The sequence below is a fragment of the Lathamus discolor genome, chromosome 1 (assembly GCF_037157495.1).
Source record: "Lathamus discolor isolate bLatDis1 chromosome 1, bLatDis1.hap1, whole genome shotgun sequence".
NCBI classification, from domain to species: domain Eukaryota; kingdom Metazoa; phylum Chordata; class Aves; order Psittaciformes; family Psittacidae; genus Lathamus; species Lathamus discolor.
The window spans coordinates 77,117,102-77,137,296 of NC_088884.1; the positions used below are offsets into that span (position 1 = coordinate 77,117,102).

Genomic DNA, 20,195 nt, shown 5'->3' on the forward strand with positions numbered 1-20,195 from the left:
GTCAGAATGAGTTCGGCTGTGACATTTTTGCTGGGGCTATAGCAACGTGTTTATTTCTGTGCTTGAAAAAAATCAATAAAGATGGATGTATGTCACTTTAAAGCAAGGAGAACTCTGAGATCCGAAAATATCTATGCATATAGATAAAGTTCATTATAGACTTCTGTAGTTAAATTTCTTCATAATTTGTTAAACAGGGAGAAGAGCTGGAAGATCTATTATCTTAATGATTACTTAATGGGAGAAGACTACTCAAGTTCTGGGACACTGTTCACAGAATTATCTATGCTGCTTGAAGGTAACTATCCATATTGCTTTCAAAGTCTGATTCATTGAATATAAGAATGTCAGTGCAGCATCAGAATAAAGATTAATTTAGGTAATTTGCTATCCAGGGCCAGTAGCAGATGCTTAGAAATGAGCACCAGCTTATGGTTTCATAATACTGCTTGATCCAAGATAACAGCTCGCTGCCAAGAGGGAAAGGCTGGTCTTTCTTTCAGCTTCTGTGCCCTGAGCTCCTGGATTCATAAACCTCAGCTTGCCTGTGCATTTCCGGCACTCATCCAGATACAGGGTAAGCCAATTCTCCAAAATTGCAGAAGAGTCACTAAGATAATAAGAAAAATAAGTGCTTTTGTCTTTGGTGAGTTGAGCTAGTTTGCCTTACGATCAGTCAGGTCACAGAACCAGATGGAGGGGTCATGCACTTGGGAACAGTGGATATGGGAGGAAATAGCAGGGAAGGCTGGATACAAGGAGGAATGAAGGAAAGAACTAGGAAGGAAGGAGTGAGGCCTCCCAGTTGTGTCAGCAGCAAGACATTTGTTTGGCTAAGCCATCTATTGTTCCCTACTTCACACCTACTAGAAAAATCATCTGTTTTTTCCCAGAGAAGCATTTACAGTAGGTGGAAGAGCTCTTTCCTGAATGGAAATAACTAATTTACAATTTATCAACAAGTCTATGCAAGGTCGTGGTGTTTGGTTTTTGTTTGGTTTGGTTTGTTTGTTTTCCTTGAATTTCATTGGCCATTTTATTGCTTGGTCATTCAACATCATGCAATATTTCTGCAGCAGTTCACTGTAGCCAGAGCTGTATGCTGCACTAGTCTTCAGTATCCAGAAACTGTTGGCAGGTCAGTTTTTTAGCCTTTTTTCATGTTAGTTATTTATACGTTGATGAATACATATCCTGCACTGAATTTAGGAGGATCATGACAACTGCTTTTCCATTGTGAAAACTGACTGTACATAGTTCAGTGCTCTCTTTCCTACTTTTTAAGCAATTATCAGTCCTTAAGGGAATCTTTCCTTCTGAACTGAGAGGACTGAGTGCTTTTGATAAGAAGTACTGTTGCCACCTTTTTCAGAAGACAAATTTACCACTTGAGCAACAATTCTCTCCATGTGGTGAGTGACTTCCCTGAACAAAAGTACTGTGATACATATATTTAATATTCAATCTCTTTGGTGAGGAATTTTGTCTGTGATTTCCACCAGAGGCAGGGAGCTGTTGTTAAAGGCTGGGGCCATACTACCACCTTTCACTCTCCTGAGCACTTTGTCAGTGCTAAGCTACAGATTACACATCATGGCAGTTCCATAGCTGACCTGCTTTAAACTCTTGAATAAATATCATTTGATCTGGGTAGTTTTTCGCTGTTTCTCAGTTTCTTCCAAGTCATCCAGTAGTGATTTGTTAAGTTGCGGCAATACTTTCTGGTATTTTAATTAAGAATGTCTCCATTACAGGAAATTCATGGACATTTTTAGTGCCAGTAGATGCTTCTGAAAATCTCAGGTTCTTTTGTAGCTTAGCAGTATGTCCAATCAAAAACATTAAATAAACAGTCATTGTGGTAGGAAAAAGAAACCAAACAAAACTGTGAAGGGAGAGGGGGAGTTACAGGTGGCAGCTAATTGAGTGTTTGAACATCCCAGCTGAAGGAAGGAAGACCTTGGAAATTGGGGAGAACTATACAAGTAAATGTTAGGGATGCCTAGGAACCTTGGCTGGTAAGACTGCAGACTGACAACTGCAAGCAGCTGCACAGCAGGAACCAGCCTGACTTGCAGCCTGGCTTTCCCAAGCCAGGAGATATCTCCTGCCTGGGGAAGGAAGTCAAGACCTAGGGAAGATAGTGCTGGTGGGAGAGTCTGAGCATGTGAAGTAATCAGCTGGTGATCAGCTGGTTCTGAAATAGAAGCCAGTATGCAGATCCACAGTGGGTTGTTTGCTCTGTCTCAACCATACCAGGCATGAGGCAGGCCCACTGTATCTTTACTTTTTCTTTATAACAACATGTTGAGGCTTCTTCATTTCCTTTATTTTCTGTGTCTTGAAATGCACTTTGATCATGTTTTCAACCATTGCTTCTCAACTACTAATATAAGAATTATATTATTATTTTGAGGAAAAGTTTTATGTTTCCCTGTTTACCCGATTCCCAAAACTGGAGAATAAATGAAAGGCTTCACTGTCATTTATCTTGCTATAAAAGTGGAAGAACTGCCAATCCTGGACAAGGAATATAACTATAAATGCAATCAGATCTGGCATTATTACTATTTAAGCTGAAAGTGATTTCCTGGTGTAAGAGTACATTTAATTGTACATTTATTTTAAATTCATTATGTTTTATTCTGTGCAGTTAATTCTCAACTTGTAAGCCAAACTTATGTTTATTCTACTGCAAAGCTAATCTTTAGAAATATATTACTGTTTTTTTCCTGACCTAAAATATCTAACATATAATAGATAGATAGATATTTAATATAGTGACCTGATTTTTAATTAAGATTTCTCTTCGTGAAATTGTTATAAGAGATAGTTCAGGATCTTTTCCAAGTGCTTCCAATTAGATTACCTGCTTAATTTTTCTTTTTTAATGTGCCTCTGAAATTTGGATCTTAAATGCTTATTCAGAGGCTACATGAAGTAGAAAAGTGATTAATATTAACCAGTTTCTCTTAGATTTCAGCCTTTTTTTCTGTACCTTGGAGCCCTTTTCTTGTACTTAACAGACAGGCAGTCTCTTGTTTTACCCAATCCTGAAAACAGCATAGGAACTATTTCATTACTACCTCTAACCTAAGTCAGGTGCTGTCAGTAGTCAGTTATCCAGCTATTCATTTCAAAGGATGTGATGAAGTACAGTAATGTCAGAGACTGCACTAAACATGCCTTCATTATGTGGTTAGCCCAAGCACCACCTTAATCTTCTTCCCAGTTCTGTCTACTCAGAAAAATCCTTTATCCATGAGCTAATGCGTCCTCCCCTTCAAGGCAGTAGGGCAGGGGTTGGCTAATTTCTATCTCCAGGTAGAAGCTATCTAGAAACCAGTTAGGAAGCAACAAAGACATAACTCTTCAATGCCCTTCCTACAAGTGCCCCAGAAAGACACACAATTAATAAGTGGTACATCTGTGCTGTGGGTTGTATGGGCTGCTTTCAGAAACATTCCTCAAGGTAGGGATTTGAAGAACATGTTTCTTGTTGTATTCTACTACTGAGGGTACTGGGTACCTGTGTTAATCTCCTGCTTGACATACCAGATGCTTTATAATTCTTCTTTTCTCTCAAAACTTTTTTTTTTTTTTTAATTTAGACAATGACTGAGATATTTTTGGAAAAAAAAAACTTAAAAATAAAAAAACACCTACATTTATCAGTAAATAACTGAAACTAAGCTTTGCTAAAAGTATAGCAAAACATAGGAAGAATTTGTCTGGTTGTTGTGGTGTGCCCATTGCCAGTAGTTTTTAATAATACATTAGACTTAGATAAACATCTGTCAATATTGCAGTAGTGCAGTTGAACCCACCTTAGGGCAGATGGATAAACTAGTTATTTGGACTGAGGTCCTTTACTGCCCTAATTTTCCATGCCTGCACATCATCCCAAGGAAAGAGGCTGCTGTGCTCATCACCCATGCTATGAACAGTCAAGGTACTTCGTGCTGTTCTGTATGTCTGAAGCACTGCTATGTGGGCATGTAACAAGTCAACAGTGAGGAGGTGAATGTTGCTTCTGACAGGCTAGTTGCAGAGGCTGACACTACTTTCACACTGACAAAACCAGTGTAACCCTTCCCCCAGCAATAGGCTGAGCCTGGGCTGCACTGTGGAGTGGGAGCCCTTGACAGCTCCTCAACAGGCGAACGAGCTGGGAAGGCAAAGTGTTGTGTGGGACACCTATAGCAATAATTCTGCAATGCATTCGTTCTGTGGAAGAGAGACACAAAATTGAAGGAACACATCTGCAGGCCTTGCATCCTGCTGTACTACTTATTTATCTGGCTGATAACACAGAATTGTTCAGGGATTTAATTTGTGTTTTGAAATCACTCTGAGGGAGTTGCCAGAAGGTCCAAGAAAATCTGCTAATTTCCTGTTTAAAAACTCCACAGTCTGTGAGAAAAAAGAAAACCTGTAAATAGTTAAAATGGTAAATAAGTTGGGTTTTTGCAGGGTGTTATTCTTTTTTCTTCTATTTTAAATTTGACTGATTTTTGTATTCCCTATACATGTTGGACTGGTGTACTAATGGCATCTTAAGCACCAGAAATGTTTTACCAACATAATTTCTGAAATGAAGAATGGGTAGATGCTGTTAGCAGCTGATAAAGAAAATCTCACTTAAGGATCATTTGTATTGTTTGTGTCATTCCAACAAGTTGCTTGTCGTTTACTTTAAAATTTGTATTGGAAGACAAAGTAAGTACAAGTGTGGCAGTAATGGAGAATTAGATTCTACCATTGCGTAAAGCTTTGCATGACAAGGAATCTACAGCTGGCTGGGCTCAAACTAGAAGTTTCTTCATGTGATTCTTTCAAATGGAACTATTTACTGAAAGAAGTGGAATCAAATGAAATTTCACTTTAAAAGTGAGTGATATTTTGTGTTTAAAATAAAATTGTAGGGTCCAAGATAGTTTACAACATAAATAATCTGTCTTAGTAAAGATTATATTAATTCTTTTCATTTACATAGGGCTGTTCATCTGGAAGAACTGTATCCTGTGCTGATTTACATCCTGTTCATTTTTCATATATACCAAACTTCTAAGCAGCAGGCTAAAAGTTTCTTACCACTGCAGAAAAGAATTAGAAACCTAAAGAACTGCCAGGAAAATAATTGCAGGTGCATGAAATCTATCAATGCAAATGTTTTCTTTTGTAGTCACTTAGGATCAGCTTGTGTCCACTGCTTGGAGAGAGGCTAATTTCTCTTTACCCTTGCTGTTTACCCACCCGGTCAATCTAGGGCTGTCAATAGTGCACAGAGGACCAGGCATGAATCTGGGAAGCGATGCACCTTATCTGTCTGGGCTGATGTCACAGAATTAAGCATGCTCTAGGAGAGTTACTTTTCCCCCCCTGCAGATAGTCACTTGTGATTGAGACCAGGTCATTTAGGTTTTGGAGAGCTAAGGTAGTCAAAATGACCCCTACCTGACTGCTTCACAGATAAAGACTTGTCCATTTCTACACTCTTACAACTCTGTATGCTAGAAAGGCTTTATCAAAGTAGGTTAAATCAGAGGATATAGAGTTTGAATTGGTCAAAGTATCTCCTAGCAGTTCACTCCAGGAGAAAATATCAAAGGTTTTCTAAAAGTGCAGGTATAACTCCCAGTCCAAATGGGCCTACTTTCAAGAACAGGAAGACTTTAGCATCAAAAACTTCCCTCTGTATTTGTTCTGGGTTTGCTCAAAATGTCTGCTACCAGAATGTCAGGAGAATAGCGGGGTTCATTGCTTAATGTGCTCATATTTCCTGCTGATGTTGGTGAACCACTGGAAACAACCACAACCTTCTATACTGATTCCTTTTCTGCTTTACAGAAACAGACACTGAAACCAGTCATTTGCTAGAATATTTAATCAAGGAAATGATTGAATTTTGGAGTCTGTCTGCTCTTCTTCCTTCACTCTTTGACATTCTACTAACTGCACATGGAGCTCTGTGTAGGAGAGTCCATACAACCCACTAAAGAAATCAGGGAAGTATACTGACAACATTGCTGAGGTGGTATCTCTGGAGGCATGAGGACCAGTGGAGGAGTAGAGTCAATACAAAATGATGATGAAGACAGGCTTTCTTTCTTTAAATCTTATTTTACTAGGTGCTTTAGCAAATAATGAACTTTAAATATTAAATATCTCATTGAAACCAATGTAGAATCCTGCAATGGGACCTTTCTCAACAGAGCTATTTGTGTAAGAAAGCTTTCCAGAGAGTACAAATGAGTTACTGCATGCAGTAAAACGGATGAGCTGGTAGCCTCTGGCTCCCGGAGGGGAATAATTTACAATCACTGCATGAGTCATGGAGACAGGCAGATACAAATACTCTTGTTAGCTCAAAGTTAAAAAAAAAGCTCTGCTCTCCAAGATCAGCATTCCCATCAGGCCACCACCATGCCACATCTTGTACATGTTCTTAGCTCAAAGCAGATAAATAGGTCATTGGGGAGCAATGGACTACAAAGAATTACAAAACTGCAGTAAAGGGCAAGCATTGTCACACTAGTAATTTTTACATTACTCTCAAAGATACTGTTTGAATATTTGGGTTAGATTTAAATATAGTATGTCTAATTCAAACAGGAAATTCTAAGGTAATGTAATAGCAACCTAGCGAAGTTTTACATATTCTTCTTGCACATCTCTACACGAGTGTAGAGAGCCGTTCAGGATAAGGACTGCTTTCTCTCTTGTTTTCTGAAGGGAAGTCTTTTTGACATCTCGTGAAGTCTGATGTTCCTGTGTACTTGTCTTCTGTGAACTTGTCTCATCATTTCTCTAATCTGCATATACTTTTGACTTCCTGAAGCTTCCAGAGGCAAAGATTTCTACAATGCAGTGTGACATTCTTCTTTTTTTGTGCTACTACACATAAAACCACCCCAAAACAACAAACAAACAAAAAAATTAAAGCCTGTGGAGATGTTTACTCATGGTAATGTTCTCTCCTGTTCCATAGCTGTTTTTTAATAATGGGTAGATTCAGCTATTTGGACATGGCAAATAATAAATAGCTGGTTAGGGGAGTTATGTATCTGTGAGCATTTGAAATAAAATACGCACAGAAAAGAGAAACTGATATAAGGTGCAGCAGTACAGTGAGAGGTAGGGAAAGAGGAGAAAGAAAGTAGTAAAGCAAAAGGAGTTATTTCTCTGGAGTTTTAGTTACCAGAATCTTTTGTCAGAACCTAGTTTCAAAACTGCTTAGAGATTGTTCTATTAGTCCTCTTTGGGTCATGCCACTTGTCCATAGAGTGGGTGAAGCGGGCTTTGACTGTCAGCAGAAGCAGACAGATGCTCCTACCTCTGCTCTGTTTGCATATTACAAGGAGCACAAGGAAATGCTCCAGCCTAAAATCAAAAACAAGACAACAACAATAGCTCCAGCACATGCTGTTCAGGTGGCTTTTATGGGAATCAGTTGCTCGTGAATGTGAATAGCACTTGATATTTTTCCTTCCTTCACCACTGCCTCTTCTGCACTACAGAACGTGCCTGCTTTTATTCTCTCCTAATGAGAGGGAAGTGCATCAGCAACTCTTCAAAGATTAGAGATACGGCGGGTACATTGAAATACTCACTATGGTGTCACCAGAGCTACAGGCTTGTTTGTAAAGAAGAGTCTAGCTCAGGTCACTGAAATGCCCATTTCTTACATTTTTCATGTAGTATTCACATGAACATATATCAAATGGCTTGTGAGATATTGCAGCACTACTTCTAATTCAGGTTAAGAGGTCCTTAAGAAATACTTTAGAGTTTATTCTCTGAGGTTTGGTACTTTGCAGTTGCTGTAATTAAAAATGTACAAACAACTAACAGGTTATAACAGTAGCTTGAACTGAGAGGTTGTCTTTCTCAAGTTTCTCTTCTTCTTTGGTTGTTCACATTTCTAGAACCTACAGACAGAAAATGAGGTCTTTTTCAAGAACAGCAGAATACTGCCTCTTTTTTCTAATGCGCCTCTTTTTCTAGGGTCATGAACTGATTCTGCAATCAGCCAGTGCCTAACAAAAGCAATGTACAGTCACATAACAGAAACAGTCTCTTGTGCTGTGCAATTTACTGTGCAATCCCTTGAGTACCATGTAGAGTATCTCAGATAGGCTGGCTTCCATTCCCACTCTTCCTATATATCATATTTGCCCTAGAAATGTTCTGAGATTTACTGTTATACCACTGATGATGAGAAACGAGCTTTTACAGGCTTGATATTGCTCATATTTGGTTGTGGGTTTTTTTTTTTTTTTTTTGCGTCTTTATTTCTTTTAGGGACCTGTTTGACTTTTCACACACTTCAAAAAATGTACGTGTGGCACTTTCCTGAATGAAATAATCAGGGCTCTGTCATTTGTAATGGCAAAATAAAATTAAATAAAGCAAAGCCTGGACTTCTAGACATCCTCAGTGAAAGCTTTCTCTGTACCATTTTCATGTGGTATTCACGGAAGGTAGTAGAGAAGTGGAAGTTTCTCCTTGACTTTCTCTAGATCAATAAACTTCCGATCTCATCAATGTTCTTTTGTCTTTGCTGAACTGGCTGTTAGGAGAGGTGTATTTTCAACACTTACCTCAGCCTAAGCCAGGCAGAGGTTACTGTCCCTTTGAAATACCTTCTGACAGACATGAATTCCAATAAGGCATAGATCATTTTTCATTCACTGAAGACTTGAACCAGAAAGCAAGAGGTGACAAAGCTCAGTCTTGCTAATCTCCTTTCCTCACTTTGCTGAACTTGATCAACAATTGCTGACACTGGCCTTTCTTTCCTTGACATCGGGAAAAGGGTGGGCCTCCTAAATTTATCCCTTCCAGCCTGATGAGGATGTCTACACTTCCAGTAAAGTGTATGATGCAGATAAGGTCATGTATTCCCTTTGATGATCAAACACAGGTGGCCCCACTGGCATCATTTGTGAGGTGGACAAAACCCAGCAATTGAAACACTGAAGTAGAAACAAACAGTTCGCTACACTTGTGCAGATCCTCCCCTGCACCTCAGGGCAAGGGGAAAATACTTTGCAGTTGCATACAGAGTGAAATTACATTCTGGACATTATGCAACGTATTTTTCTTAGGCACTTTTTCAAGCCAAAATGAAACATGCATTTTTACACATGAAGTAATATAGAAATTGATCTGGTCATGTGTGGTGTGATGATTTGAGAAGAGCCGTGTACACTAATATGTATATGTTAGTGAGCTAAAGCTCTGCTGACCTGCTGGTGGTGGAAGAAAACTTGTAACACATGGTTTGCAAAATTTTATAAGCTTCTAACTGGAATTAGTCTGCCTCTGGGAAAGAAAAAAAAATAATCATTAAAACAGGATATAAAATCTGGTATTCCAATGTCATCCTCTATTCATAAGAAATTCACTCTCAAATCATAAAGATATCTCATTACCCTTCTCTTGGGTGCCTGGCATTAGGGAAGGAACTAGGGAAAGGAGAGGGCTTTGAAATATATTTGCATTTAAGAGGAATTAAAAAGCCCCTGAAAGACAGAAATTAAGACATCAGTATAGGATTTTACTTTTTAAAGTGGTAACCTGGATAAATGGTATTTTTCCATGGGAGCTGTATGTGACTCCAGCACAGCTGCTCTCCCCCTGATCTCTGCCCCCAAAAGACATAAAAGCAAACTAAATCAGGACTTTAAGCTATATTCTGACTTTTAGCTGGTTTGTTTTCTCTTTTAAATGAATCTGTAGCTTTGTGAACAAGAATATTGAGATTCTGACATCATGGTGACAGCAAATCTAAATAAAGGTTTGTTGCAGGCAAATAAATAAATAGATAGAGAAGCTTAGGAAGCCAAGACAGGGTTTTTTTTATCCCAGCGATTAGAAAGCATTGCCCATTAAACTCCAACTTGTTTTGGTAGCTGTTGTTGCCAGGATCTTCGTGACAACAGTCAGGAAGAACAGTCTTCCTGACAAGTACTACTGTAACTTTTCCACCTAGGATCAATGGAGACAAGGGTATCAATAGCTGCAGGAGCAGTCCTTACTGATGCATCATGTTTCTGTGAGGTCCAGACATCTTTTGTGGGATTTCATTTGTTTACAGAATAGACCCTTACGTCTGGGATTTTTATGTAACATTTCTGTGAGGTCGAGAGAGAAAAAGACACTGACTAATTCACTTAAACTCAAGGGGACATTTAAGCAGATCGAGACTATTTGCCCATTAAAAATGTAAATTTTTTTTTCCATCAACTATAAAAAGAGTCCACAATAACTGCCTGTCAGGCAGCTAGACCTAAGCAAAATGAATTCCACTCTTCACACCAGCAGGCGTTGTATAAATTAAATTATCAGAGACATCAGAATAACCAGATCATGTCCCACATATGCTTCCAAATACCCTCATGTGGCAAAGCAGTGAAAGTATTATTCCATAGTCCCACTATCTCTCCACATTCGTGCCCCAAATCCCCCATCTGTTGGTGCAGCCATAAAACAGCTGACTGCTGCTGCAAAAAAGAAAGTGAACAGTTGCTAGATGTTTGCTGGCTGCTGTATTCTTTGTAGCAGCAAACCAAATGGAGTACAGAAACCCAACAGGCTTTCTTGGCTTGCAGTCAAACTATAAAATGGTCCTATGAACTGAGCTGTAGCCAACTCTTCTCATGTCAGTTATCCAGGGAAGCAATCAGTGAGGCCTGCAATTTGTTTTGTCTTCCCTATTCCCACCCTTCTAGACTGAGACAGGTATTTTTCTTTCCTCACTCTTCTCAGCCACCTTTCCTGCCCTGCTAGAATGGGGATTTCCCCCCCCCTTATATAAATACATGTCTTTTCTCAGGCATACCAGTCTAAGTATTACTAGCATAGAAATGATATCAAGAAGCATATGAAAAAGCCATTTCCTTTACACTTTCCTTGTAATTATGGTTTAACTGCTTCAATAAACAACAAAATCATTGTTTGCACACATCATTACCCTTGAAAGATTAAAACAGTCTGGCTATGAGAAAGAAAGGAAACAAACGAGCCCCCACACAAAGGAGCAACTTCTGCATGCACCCATTCAACCCAAATTCCAGCGTGTGGCCTCTCCTTGCTAAGAAATGTCTTATGATGCTGCTTCCCTCCTTCTGCCCAAACAGGCCTGGAGTTTCTGAAGAAAGAGGAAGGAAAAGCAAAAAGAAAGAAACAAAAAACCTGAATAAAAAAGAGTAGGAAAGCTTTCTGCCTGCAACCTGCCAGGAAAATCAAGCAGAAAATCTGATTTCCAGAACAAGAGATGAGGCTGGGAAGGGCAAATATTTTAGTGCCTAAGCCATTTTTCAGTTCAGCTGTTGGTATATTATTGCACAGAAGAATGTGTTATGATTTGCACTGAGGAGTGCTAATTTATCATCCCAAAGAATGTATTGGACAGCTTCATTGCACAGACAATAGATACATTTAGCTGGTGTCTACCTTTTGTAAGGCAAGTTTTAAGAGCAGGCTATTGCTTCCTGTGAATTTGATGAAAATGCATTAAGCTTGTTTTCTCTAAACACAGGTTTATTTGATAGGTTCTATGTCCCAATTATACCATTTCACTGCACATAAAATCAAACTCAATGAAGAGCTGTTATCGCTGGATTGTTCAGCAATAGTACAGCTTGGTCACTTTCCTGATTTCACTGCTCTATTATGATGCAAATTATGTTAGAATAGCAGTAGAAAGTGTTTCTCATTGATTATGGAGTTTAAGCTATTTTATAAACAATATATGATAGTTTGCATCATGTCTTATGCAGCTATACGGAATACAATTGAAATAGTACCTATCTTATGCATAATGCTATACACAAGGCACTCCATTTTAGTTGAGGCTGCTGTGTATTTTTGTGAACATCTCCATTGCATTATAAACACTCATTTGCTAAAATAACCCTAGATATGTCATCCAGAGGTATGTCCTTGGCAATCTGATGTTACTGCTGAAAGCTCTGAGTCTGTTGTGGCAATCTTTGATTTCACCCTGTGAGTTCCCCCAGCTTTCAGGGTGATTGATGGCTATCTAGTGAATTGGCTCCAGCAGCCCTAACCAGAAAACCCAGGCTGCACACAAGGGAGTCTTCAGACCTCCACATCTGGCCGTTGCTCACCCAGGTGAAAGCCACACAGGCCTCAGTTTTGGGGAACTCTCTGTCATACCTCATATTCTGTAAGCCTCTTTTTCAAGCAGCAGCATAGTGAACAGAGATGGAAATTTTCCCCTGACCTCATTTGGAGATCAAGGCCAGCCCTCATATCCTCAGGGAATAGACAACTATGTGGGATGAACATGCTGCTTGACACAATTTGTCTTCATGAAAACACTTGACTTGTCAAAAATAAACACTTGCAAGAAACTCTTTGTGCCTGCTATAATTCCATCACTCAACATTATTACAAAAAATGAAGTTGTATCCCATTACTACACACTGCTTTGGTTTTACAACTTGTGTCTTTCTATGCTGTTGTCCCAGCATAGTCAAAATTCTGCAGTATTAGAAAACCCAACAATTAATGTGTTGGGCTAGGCTAGGCTGGAAGAGAAGTCGCAAGGCTGCTTGCATTAGTTTATAGCTTCTTTGACTTAGAGGCTTAAGGGCTTCTTTTTTCAGCATGGTGGTAGCTGGACACCTTTTTCTGTATTTAGAATGGCTTTGGGAAATGAAGATGAGCCACAAAACTGAAGTTGGAAGCTTGGTTTCTCTGCTTAACCATCATGACCAGATTTCTTTACACTTTTGTGATTGCAGAGATCTCTTATTTTGAGTGAGGTTGTGCACATCAGAAAAGCTGTGATTTGAATTTTATAGCACAGGGTAAAAAGGGATTACTTCAGAGACAGTAACTGCACAAAGTCATGTTTCCATCACTCTGCAGGTGTAAGACTGATATGAGAAACAGGCACAAGAACTGGATCACACAGAACTTAAGGTGATTATTCACCACCTTAAAATCATGATAAACACCACTGATTATGATAAAAAAGGTTCAATATTTGGGCTTCCAGAGCAGGTAAAAATACTTTCCAAGAAACTCTTTCTCAGGCAAAGATATATTCCTTCAATAATTAAAAAGTTGTTTAAATGTCTTACCTTATATTTCTATATGAAAATTTGTTTAACATTTTAAACACAGCTTAGATTTTGTATTTCCTGGGTCTGAGGAAAACTACAGGAATAGTAGTGTGATTTATTTCTTGGCTTTTGGGTACCAGCCCACACATTCAGTTCTAAATGAAAAGTTCTTCCTTTACTTTTTAAAAATGAGAATGTTCATATTTGAGTGCTTCAAAAAGCCTGACAAGACACATTTTATGTCTTAAAGATGACAGTCACCTGCCAGTATTTCTAAGGATTTGCTGATACTTACTTTAATTTCTTAATCTTCTTTTAAACTCCCTTCCAAGAGCAGAAGCCCCTGGGTTGGGCAAAGTCAATGGTACAAAAAGGCCCATACAGGTGTGTTCCCAGCAGTATCATATCACGCGAGGAGCACAAGGCATCCAGTGGTAGAACTGCTGTGTAATTTACAGTTACTTTTTTGTCTGAGTAGGGTATGTGGTGGAGTGTGATAACACAGTCATTTCAGGAGTAGCTGTAGTAGTGTAAGAAGTGATCCCATCTGAGCTCCTTAGCCTGTCAACATGAAGTTCCCTTCTCCTTCACAAATTAGGCCTGCAAATGCCTCTAATCCAATTCACTGCAAAGTCGCCCGTGTTACGACTTGCCCTTGCTACTAATCTACCTTCTATTACTCTGAAGTGGGAGTCTTTCTGTAATCCTTCACACAGTCTCAGACTCCAGCCTGGTAATGTTTTAGATCATTCTGCCTAATCCCAGAAAAACTCCATTACACTATGTAAAAGAGGTCAAAACAGCCCATATGCCAGAGAACTCTGTGCTTTATAAACTTCACTGTTCCTGCGTAGCTATGACAGTTCAACAGTTACATAAAAAATTGTAATAACACTGCAAAAGCTGCCAGGGCTCCAAGATGAGCTTTTGTACCAGTAACAATGAACAACACTTGTTTCTGTTAGGGAAAAAAAAAAAGAACAAGCCAGCATCTACAACTTTGGAAGGAACAAACCTCCACTGTGCCTAGCTTGAAGCAACTAAAGGTTCTTATGAGCTCTGTCTGCGCTCTGGCTTAAGAGAAACATACATCAAAGTAGTTAATGCTCCTCTCCCACTGTTTTGTTAGACATGAGTACAGGTGTACTCACATGGTTTCAAAGGTCACCATATAACAGAGTAATGCCCCATAGGGTAATGATGAAGTTTTCTTATGGAGAAATCCCAATTTATCAACATAACAGCAATCAATTCACTACTGGATACTCTGTTGTAGCCTTACCTTTACCCTCTGCATGCCTAACACCTGGAGTGGATGCCTATTGCACGGATTTTTTTCTCTTTTGTTTTATTCTATGGAATTTGAGTAAAAGCTTTTAAGCTGCTCACAAGATCTGATAATCTCTTAGTCCCCAGCAGCAATACTTATCTTTAGTTAAAAACACTGCTGTGCTCTTTAACGAAGACTGAGAGACACCAGTAACCACAATAAAAAAATATTGCTTCCCTTAGAAGGTCAGATTGCTTACACTTGGCATTCTCAAATGTTAATGTAACACTACTAGAAAGCAAAGCTTATATATACCCAGTTACTCAGAGAAGATGATAGCTGGGAAATGTGCCTTCTTTCTCTGTCTCTGGCCCTTAAATGGACAAAAGCAACAGGGACAGGTTGCAGCCTCCTGAGAGTGAGATAAACAAAAATCCCAAGGTCTTCTTAAGAAATAGGTGCTGGTACCCATGCATGGCTTTAAAGTCAAGTGCTGCTGTCACAACTGGTGACTGACCAGCAGCCCTGGGTCGCATGGTGCTGGCTTGCAATTGGCTCAGGACAGTGACTGGAACTACTGTGTCTTAACAAAGATGGCTGTGGTTCTCAGAGTCACTAGGACTCTCTCCTATCTTCTTCTGCTTAACACTCTGGACCACAATACCCCATCTTTCTCAGCTGCTTCCTCCAATCCCCTGTGGGCCCAGGCCCAGAAACCTGCACCTCCATGAGTGCAAATGTTCTCTCATCCCGGTTTCAGTCTCAGATTCCTTCCCCTGCAGGTCCATCATCATTGAATCTGGCTCCCCACAGCTGTTTCTATTCCCATTGGCCCCACATAAGCATTTTGCTTCTGGGAAGTTGGGAACTTTCAGTGTGGAGACAAGAGTGAGTAAAGGCACAGGCAAGTTGGAAGTCTTCTGGAGCTCCACACCTTCCTGCTCTCCAATGCCCAGGATGCATCTTGAGCTGCTCTTCTTTTATATCTCATGTGCCTGCTTGCCAACTTTACCATATTGATCCAGTCATCCAGCCCCCTAATCAAACACTTTCAATCTCTTTAAAGGTAAACTCCATCAGGAAGCTGTCTCCCTCCAGATTGCCCTCCACCAACACCCATTAGATAGGTTTCCCCTGCCTTTTTGCTATCCCACTCTTTTGATATGCATCTTCCTGGACACTGGGTCCTGCTACAAACTTGAAGTGATAAGGGGAAAAGATGAAAAAAATCATAGAGTTTTGAACTCCTTTAAACAGTTTGACATGCAAAGGCCTCCCACTATCTCACAAGATAAATTCTGCAAGAATCCACTCAAGCTGCCTTCCAGCAAAACAACCCAGAGCAGCACAGTACAGGCTACAGCAGAGGGTATTGCTGCATGCATGTGCCTGTCTATGGATTTCTCTGCAGCTGCTTACTCCAGCAGTCTCTGATTTTGTCTGCCTCATAGCAGGATAACTGGACAGATATATGACTGAGATATGCATTAACTTACGTAGTATATACTGACTACTCTTTTCAAGGGCAAGGCATTGTACATAACAATAAGCTATCACTCTGGTGTGAAAATACACTCATGGTTTTCACCCTTTGAAGGAGTTTCCTTATACCAGGCTTGGAAATGGCAAGTGCAATAAGGCAGTACTCTTTTGCTCTCCCAAAAGAAAGAATGAAGAAGTTATGACTGTGTATCCTTCCCTTCTAATATAAGCCCATTTTATGAAATCATCATAACAACTTGGGTATGCTGGGCTGTGTCTGCTGATAGTTTTCAATTCTGCTATCTTTAGGTAACTGTATTGGTCTGTGGCTCAGCTGTGTCTACATCTATTAAGAAGGCAAGTTGTATATGTTAGAGAGTGATCAAGTCAACGGTTGGTGATGGCCTCCCTGACAGCTGAAACCACAGTGACTGTTTTATGCACCGCTCCCAGTCACTGTGTTTGCTTCCTGCTCTCTTCCCTTTGCATTTGTCTGCCCAGCACTCTTTTCTGAATGCTGTCAACTCCAACACAGCAAATGTTTTATGCACAGGAGCAGCAGGCTTGTTTCAGGGAAACTGTGTCCATCCTGGAAGTAATGACTACACTTCGTGATCTTGCCAGTTTAAGGCCAAAATATTCAATACCTTTGAGCTTGTCACTGTCCTCATGTGATCCATGTGGTTGCTGATAAAAATCAAGGGTCTATTGCAACTACAATAAAGAATCAGATCTGATTTTTGCACAAGGAAAGGTAGGAGCTGAACAAATACATAATAAGCAAGGAGGAGTCAGGAATTTGCCCTGGGATTAAATGTTCATTTTTAAGTATATCTTTGAAAAGTCTGAGTTTTGTTTCCAGTTCATACATCTCCAGGAACTGTAACCACTGCCTGTCAGCACCACAGAGCCAGGAGAAATTCTGTTTTCCCTCCTATCTTATTACTCAGCAGAAGGCTAGTCATAGCTGCCCAAAATAAATGTGACTTCATAATATAAGGCCTTCACTATGCGTTGCAATCCGTCTCTTTCTCTGGGTAATTATTTCCTCTTTTACCTTCCATCTCCTTCTTCCAGCATACTGAATTTAAGTGACAGTGCCTAGGGCTACTCATTCATGTAAAATAAAAACCACTGCAGTCTCTTATTTTTAAGTGAATGAAAAAATGCAAATTTTTTTAAGTGAATAAAAAAAAGTAAAACTATCAAATTTAAAACAATTCTCAGAAGAAAAACCCTCACCAAGACAAATAAAAAAACCCCATACACTGCTAAATTTCCCTCATTTACACCACTGTTATTAATCTTTGACCATATTGGCAGAGAAAACCAAGGGGTAGAAACTCTCATTAAGGAAACAGAACAGGAAAAGCACAGCCCTGGAGGTCAAATCTTAACTTTTCAATAAAGATGTCAAAGGCAAACTACAGCAGCTAGTCTCTTTGTTCCAGTGTGTGCTCTGCAAAAGAGCACAATCCTTGACTTCAATTCCATTTCAAAGCAAAATATTTATCATTTCTCAAATTTGAAGGACACTCATTTTCCATTGGAAATATCACAATGTATTAAATTTTTATATGTAACTTCGTATGCTCAGAATTTCAAAATTACCATAGAACATAAATATGGATTTTATTTTTTTTTTTTTTACCATTGTTAGTCATGAAACAAAGGTGCTTATTGATAGACACAGAACTGACCTGAGTTTCAGGAATTAGAAGTATGCAGGCAAGACATTGATATATTTTGATATCCCACCTCACAAGACTAGAGAGATAAATTGCTGCATTATCCTAGATATATCCAATATTGAAGAAAAGCATAAAAAGCAACAGTTTCAAAGCCTAAAGCAACTTTACCTTCTTCAGCATGTGAGACATTCTTTCTTGCATGAGGTTTTCACCATGGTTTCTGTATTGCTAAATTTTCCCCACTGGGAGAGTAGAAGACTGAATTAGCATTTGGGCTGTAGTGTTGAGTACCACATAAGGGATGTTACAATGCAAACTATTTCCTGCTACACCTTTTTTTTTTTTTTTTTAAGTTTTTTTTTTTTTTAGGGTTTTTTTTCCCCTTTTCATTTGGCTTTGTTTTAGAAAGATAATTTGAAAACCAAAGAAAAAACCAAAACAAAAAACCCAAATACCAAAACAAAAAAAAAAAAACCCAAACAAAGATAAAAAACCCCCAACAAACAAACAAACAAAAAAACCCCACAAAACCCAATCAAACAAAAAATATAAATATCACCTCCCCCTCCGTGGACTATATTCTTGAATGTAAAACTTAATTTAACTTCACTATAATCCTAGTTAGAGCAGCTCTCTAGACTGGGCATCCTATGGGAACAGTAAGAAACTGTATGGCAATGCACATTCCTCAGCTTTTAGAGAGAAAGAGAAATCAGAAATGTGTACTCTTTAAAGGTAAAATCCACAGAGACAAATATTAGCATTTACATTATTCCAGTGCCCTTTAGTTGAGATCCAAATGTATCTTGTTAAATTACCACCTTTAGGCAATCTATTCTCTCTGCAAGTCTGAAAATGCTCTTTCATATGCCCAGTAAAATGTTGTTTAGCCATTAATGTTCACAACAATATCACAGTTATTATTTGACACAATTTTAGTCTTCTTTCCTCTCAAAGTTGGAGTCACACTAGGAAAATCAGGATGGCATTTGGGTGTGATCTCTTTCACTCAGTATCCAAATAGTAAACTCCATATAATGTCAACCTTATACGACTTCAAAATGTGGATTTTGCAAAAAAATTTTTGAAGATACATATCAGCACACATTCCTTCCAGATGAACACTGCATAAATAATAATTAACAACCATCACTAATATGATATAGTACTTAAAAAGTGGATCAAGATTTCAGTGCTCCAATGACTTCTGATTTGCCTCTCAGGTTCTGCCATGACAATGTGGGTCTGGAGCTCTTCCTCTGGGACAGAAGTTCTTGTGCTGTCAAGTGGCCACTCATCCACTATATCCATTCATCTTTGCCTAACGTGCCTACAAATAATTTTCCTGAGTGAATGGTGTTTGCACTTGAAAACTCAAAATGAGATTACCCAGTGAGGTCTTCCCCATTGTAAAATGAAATAATTTCCTTGTTATCTAAAATCTAAAATATTAGTATTTAATTTAGTACTCTGGATACTCTAACAAGCTGACACTGCCAATGCATCATTCTTGCTCCAAGAGCCTCACTCGAGACTGCCCTATTTCTTCAGCTTGACAGAGCCTACTTGTTTCATCAAGTGCCTCTCAGTGATCAAAACTAGATTTCAGCATGGTCCGAACTCTCCTCCCTGCGATCTGGCCTGAGGTCAAGGAGCCAATCACTTTCTATATGTTTAAGCATTTTGTTTCTAAAAAACCCTATCACCAAGAGATTTCCTTCTTTCATTATGTTACTAAAAGCAGCATTTGATCTGGAGGCTGGCTTCCCCCAGCTGCAGGGAAATTGCTAGATACAGTGTCATAGATAGACTAGATGGCTGCAAGAACTGAAACCCCTGCTACCCACCCAGCATGTTGGATGAAACCCTAAAACTCTATGTTTGGCATCCCTTAGGGCAGAAGTTCAGAGCTGCTCCTTTCACCCCCGTCCTCCTCTTGAATTTACTGGTTTCTTTAAACCACAATTTTTTCTCCCACATGAGTTGGCATCAGCAATTCATCAGGAGAGCCCCTATCCCAGTTCTGCTTCCCTGCCCCTGATGGGAAGTAGACCAGCAAACTGATACAGCTTCTCAGATGGAATTAAGGGGCTGACACTCTCACAGTCACCTTGGATGGCCAAGGGTTCACTGGAAAGGCAGGCTTGTAACCAGAAAGAGTGTGTTATGAAAAAGGGCATTTCTTCACAGCACCAAGTGCTGCCCCACTGCAAAGGCCAGACTTGCTGCTGGTCCTCCTGTAGTATCATCTATGTCCTAGACAATTCTTTCTTTCCTTGGGCTTAGTAGGTACAGCAAAAAATCAGGAAGGTGACTGCAGTGCAGCAGAACGGGGAAAAGACAAGGGCTAGCAGTGTGTGCAGAGCTGGGGTCCAGGGCTTACAGGAACAGAGGGGCTTTTAGTGTGCCTGTCAGGTACCCCATGCAAGAAAATGAAGTATTTCCCTATCCTTTCACACCCTAAAAATAATAACCTTGCTCAGGAGGAAGCTCACTTCTTGTCCTTCAGAAACAGGAAACATGATATTACAATCACATTCATTCTTTTATATCTCCATGACTTGAATACATTTAAATCCCAAGTGATTAGAATGAAGAAGAGCAGAAAGGAAAGATCATTTAGGGCAACTTAAAAAAAAAAAAAAGTCCCCA

General features: G+C 39.4%; 1 protein-coding gene across 1 annotated transcript in view; it reads left to right on the forward strand.

Annotated features, from left to right (window-relative positions):
• Positions 1–214: 214 nt before the first annotated feature.
• The window catches only part of FAM180A (family with sequence similarity 180 member A), an 84,027-nt gene continuing 64,046 nt past the window's right edge, over positions 215–20,195 (forward strand). Inside the window, exon 1 of the mRNA XM_065681540.1 lies at positions 215–298. Coding sequence (XP_065537612.1) covers positions 238–298 — 61 coding nt within the window. The 5' untranslated portion in view covers positions 215–237. The remainder of the gene's footprint in view (positions 299–20,195) is intronic.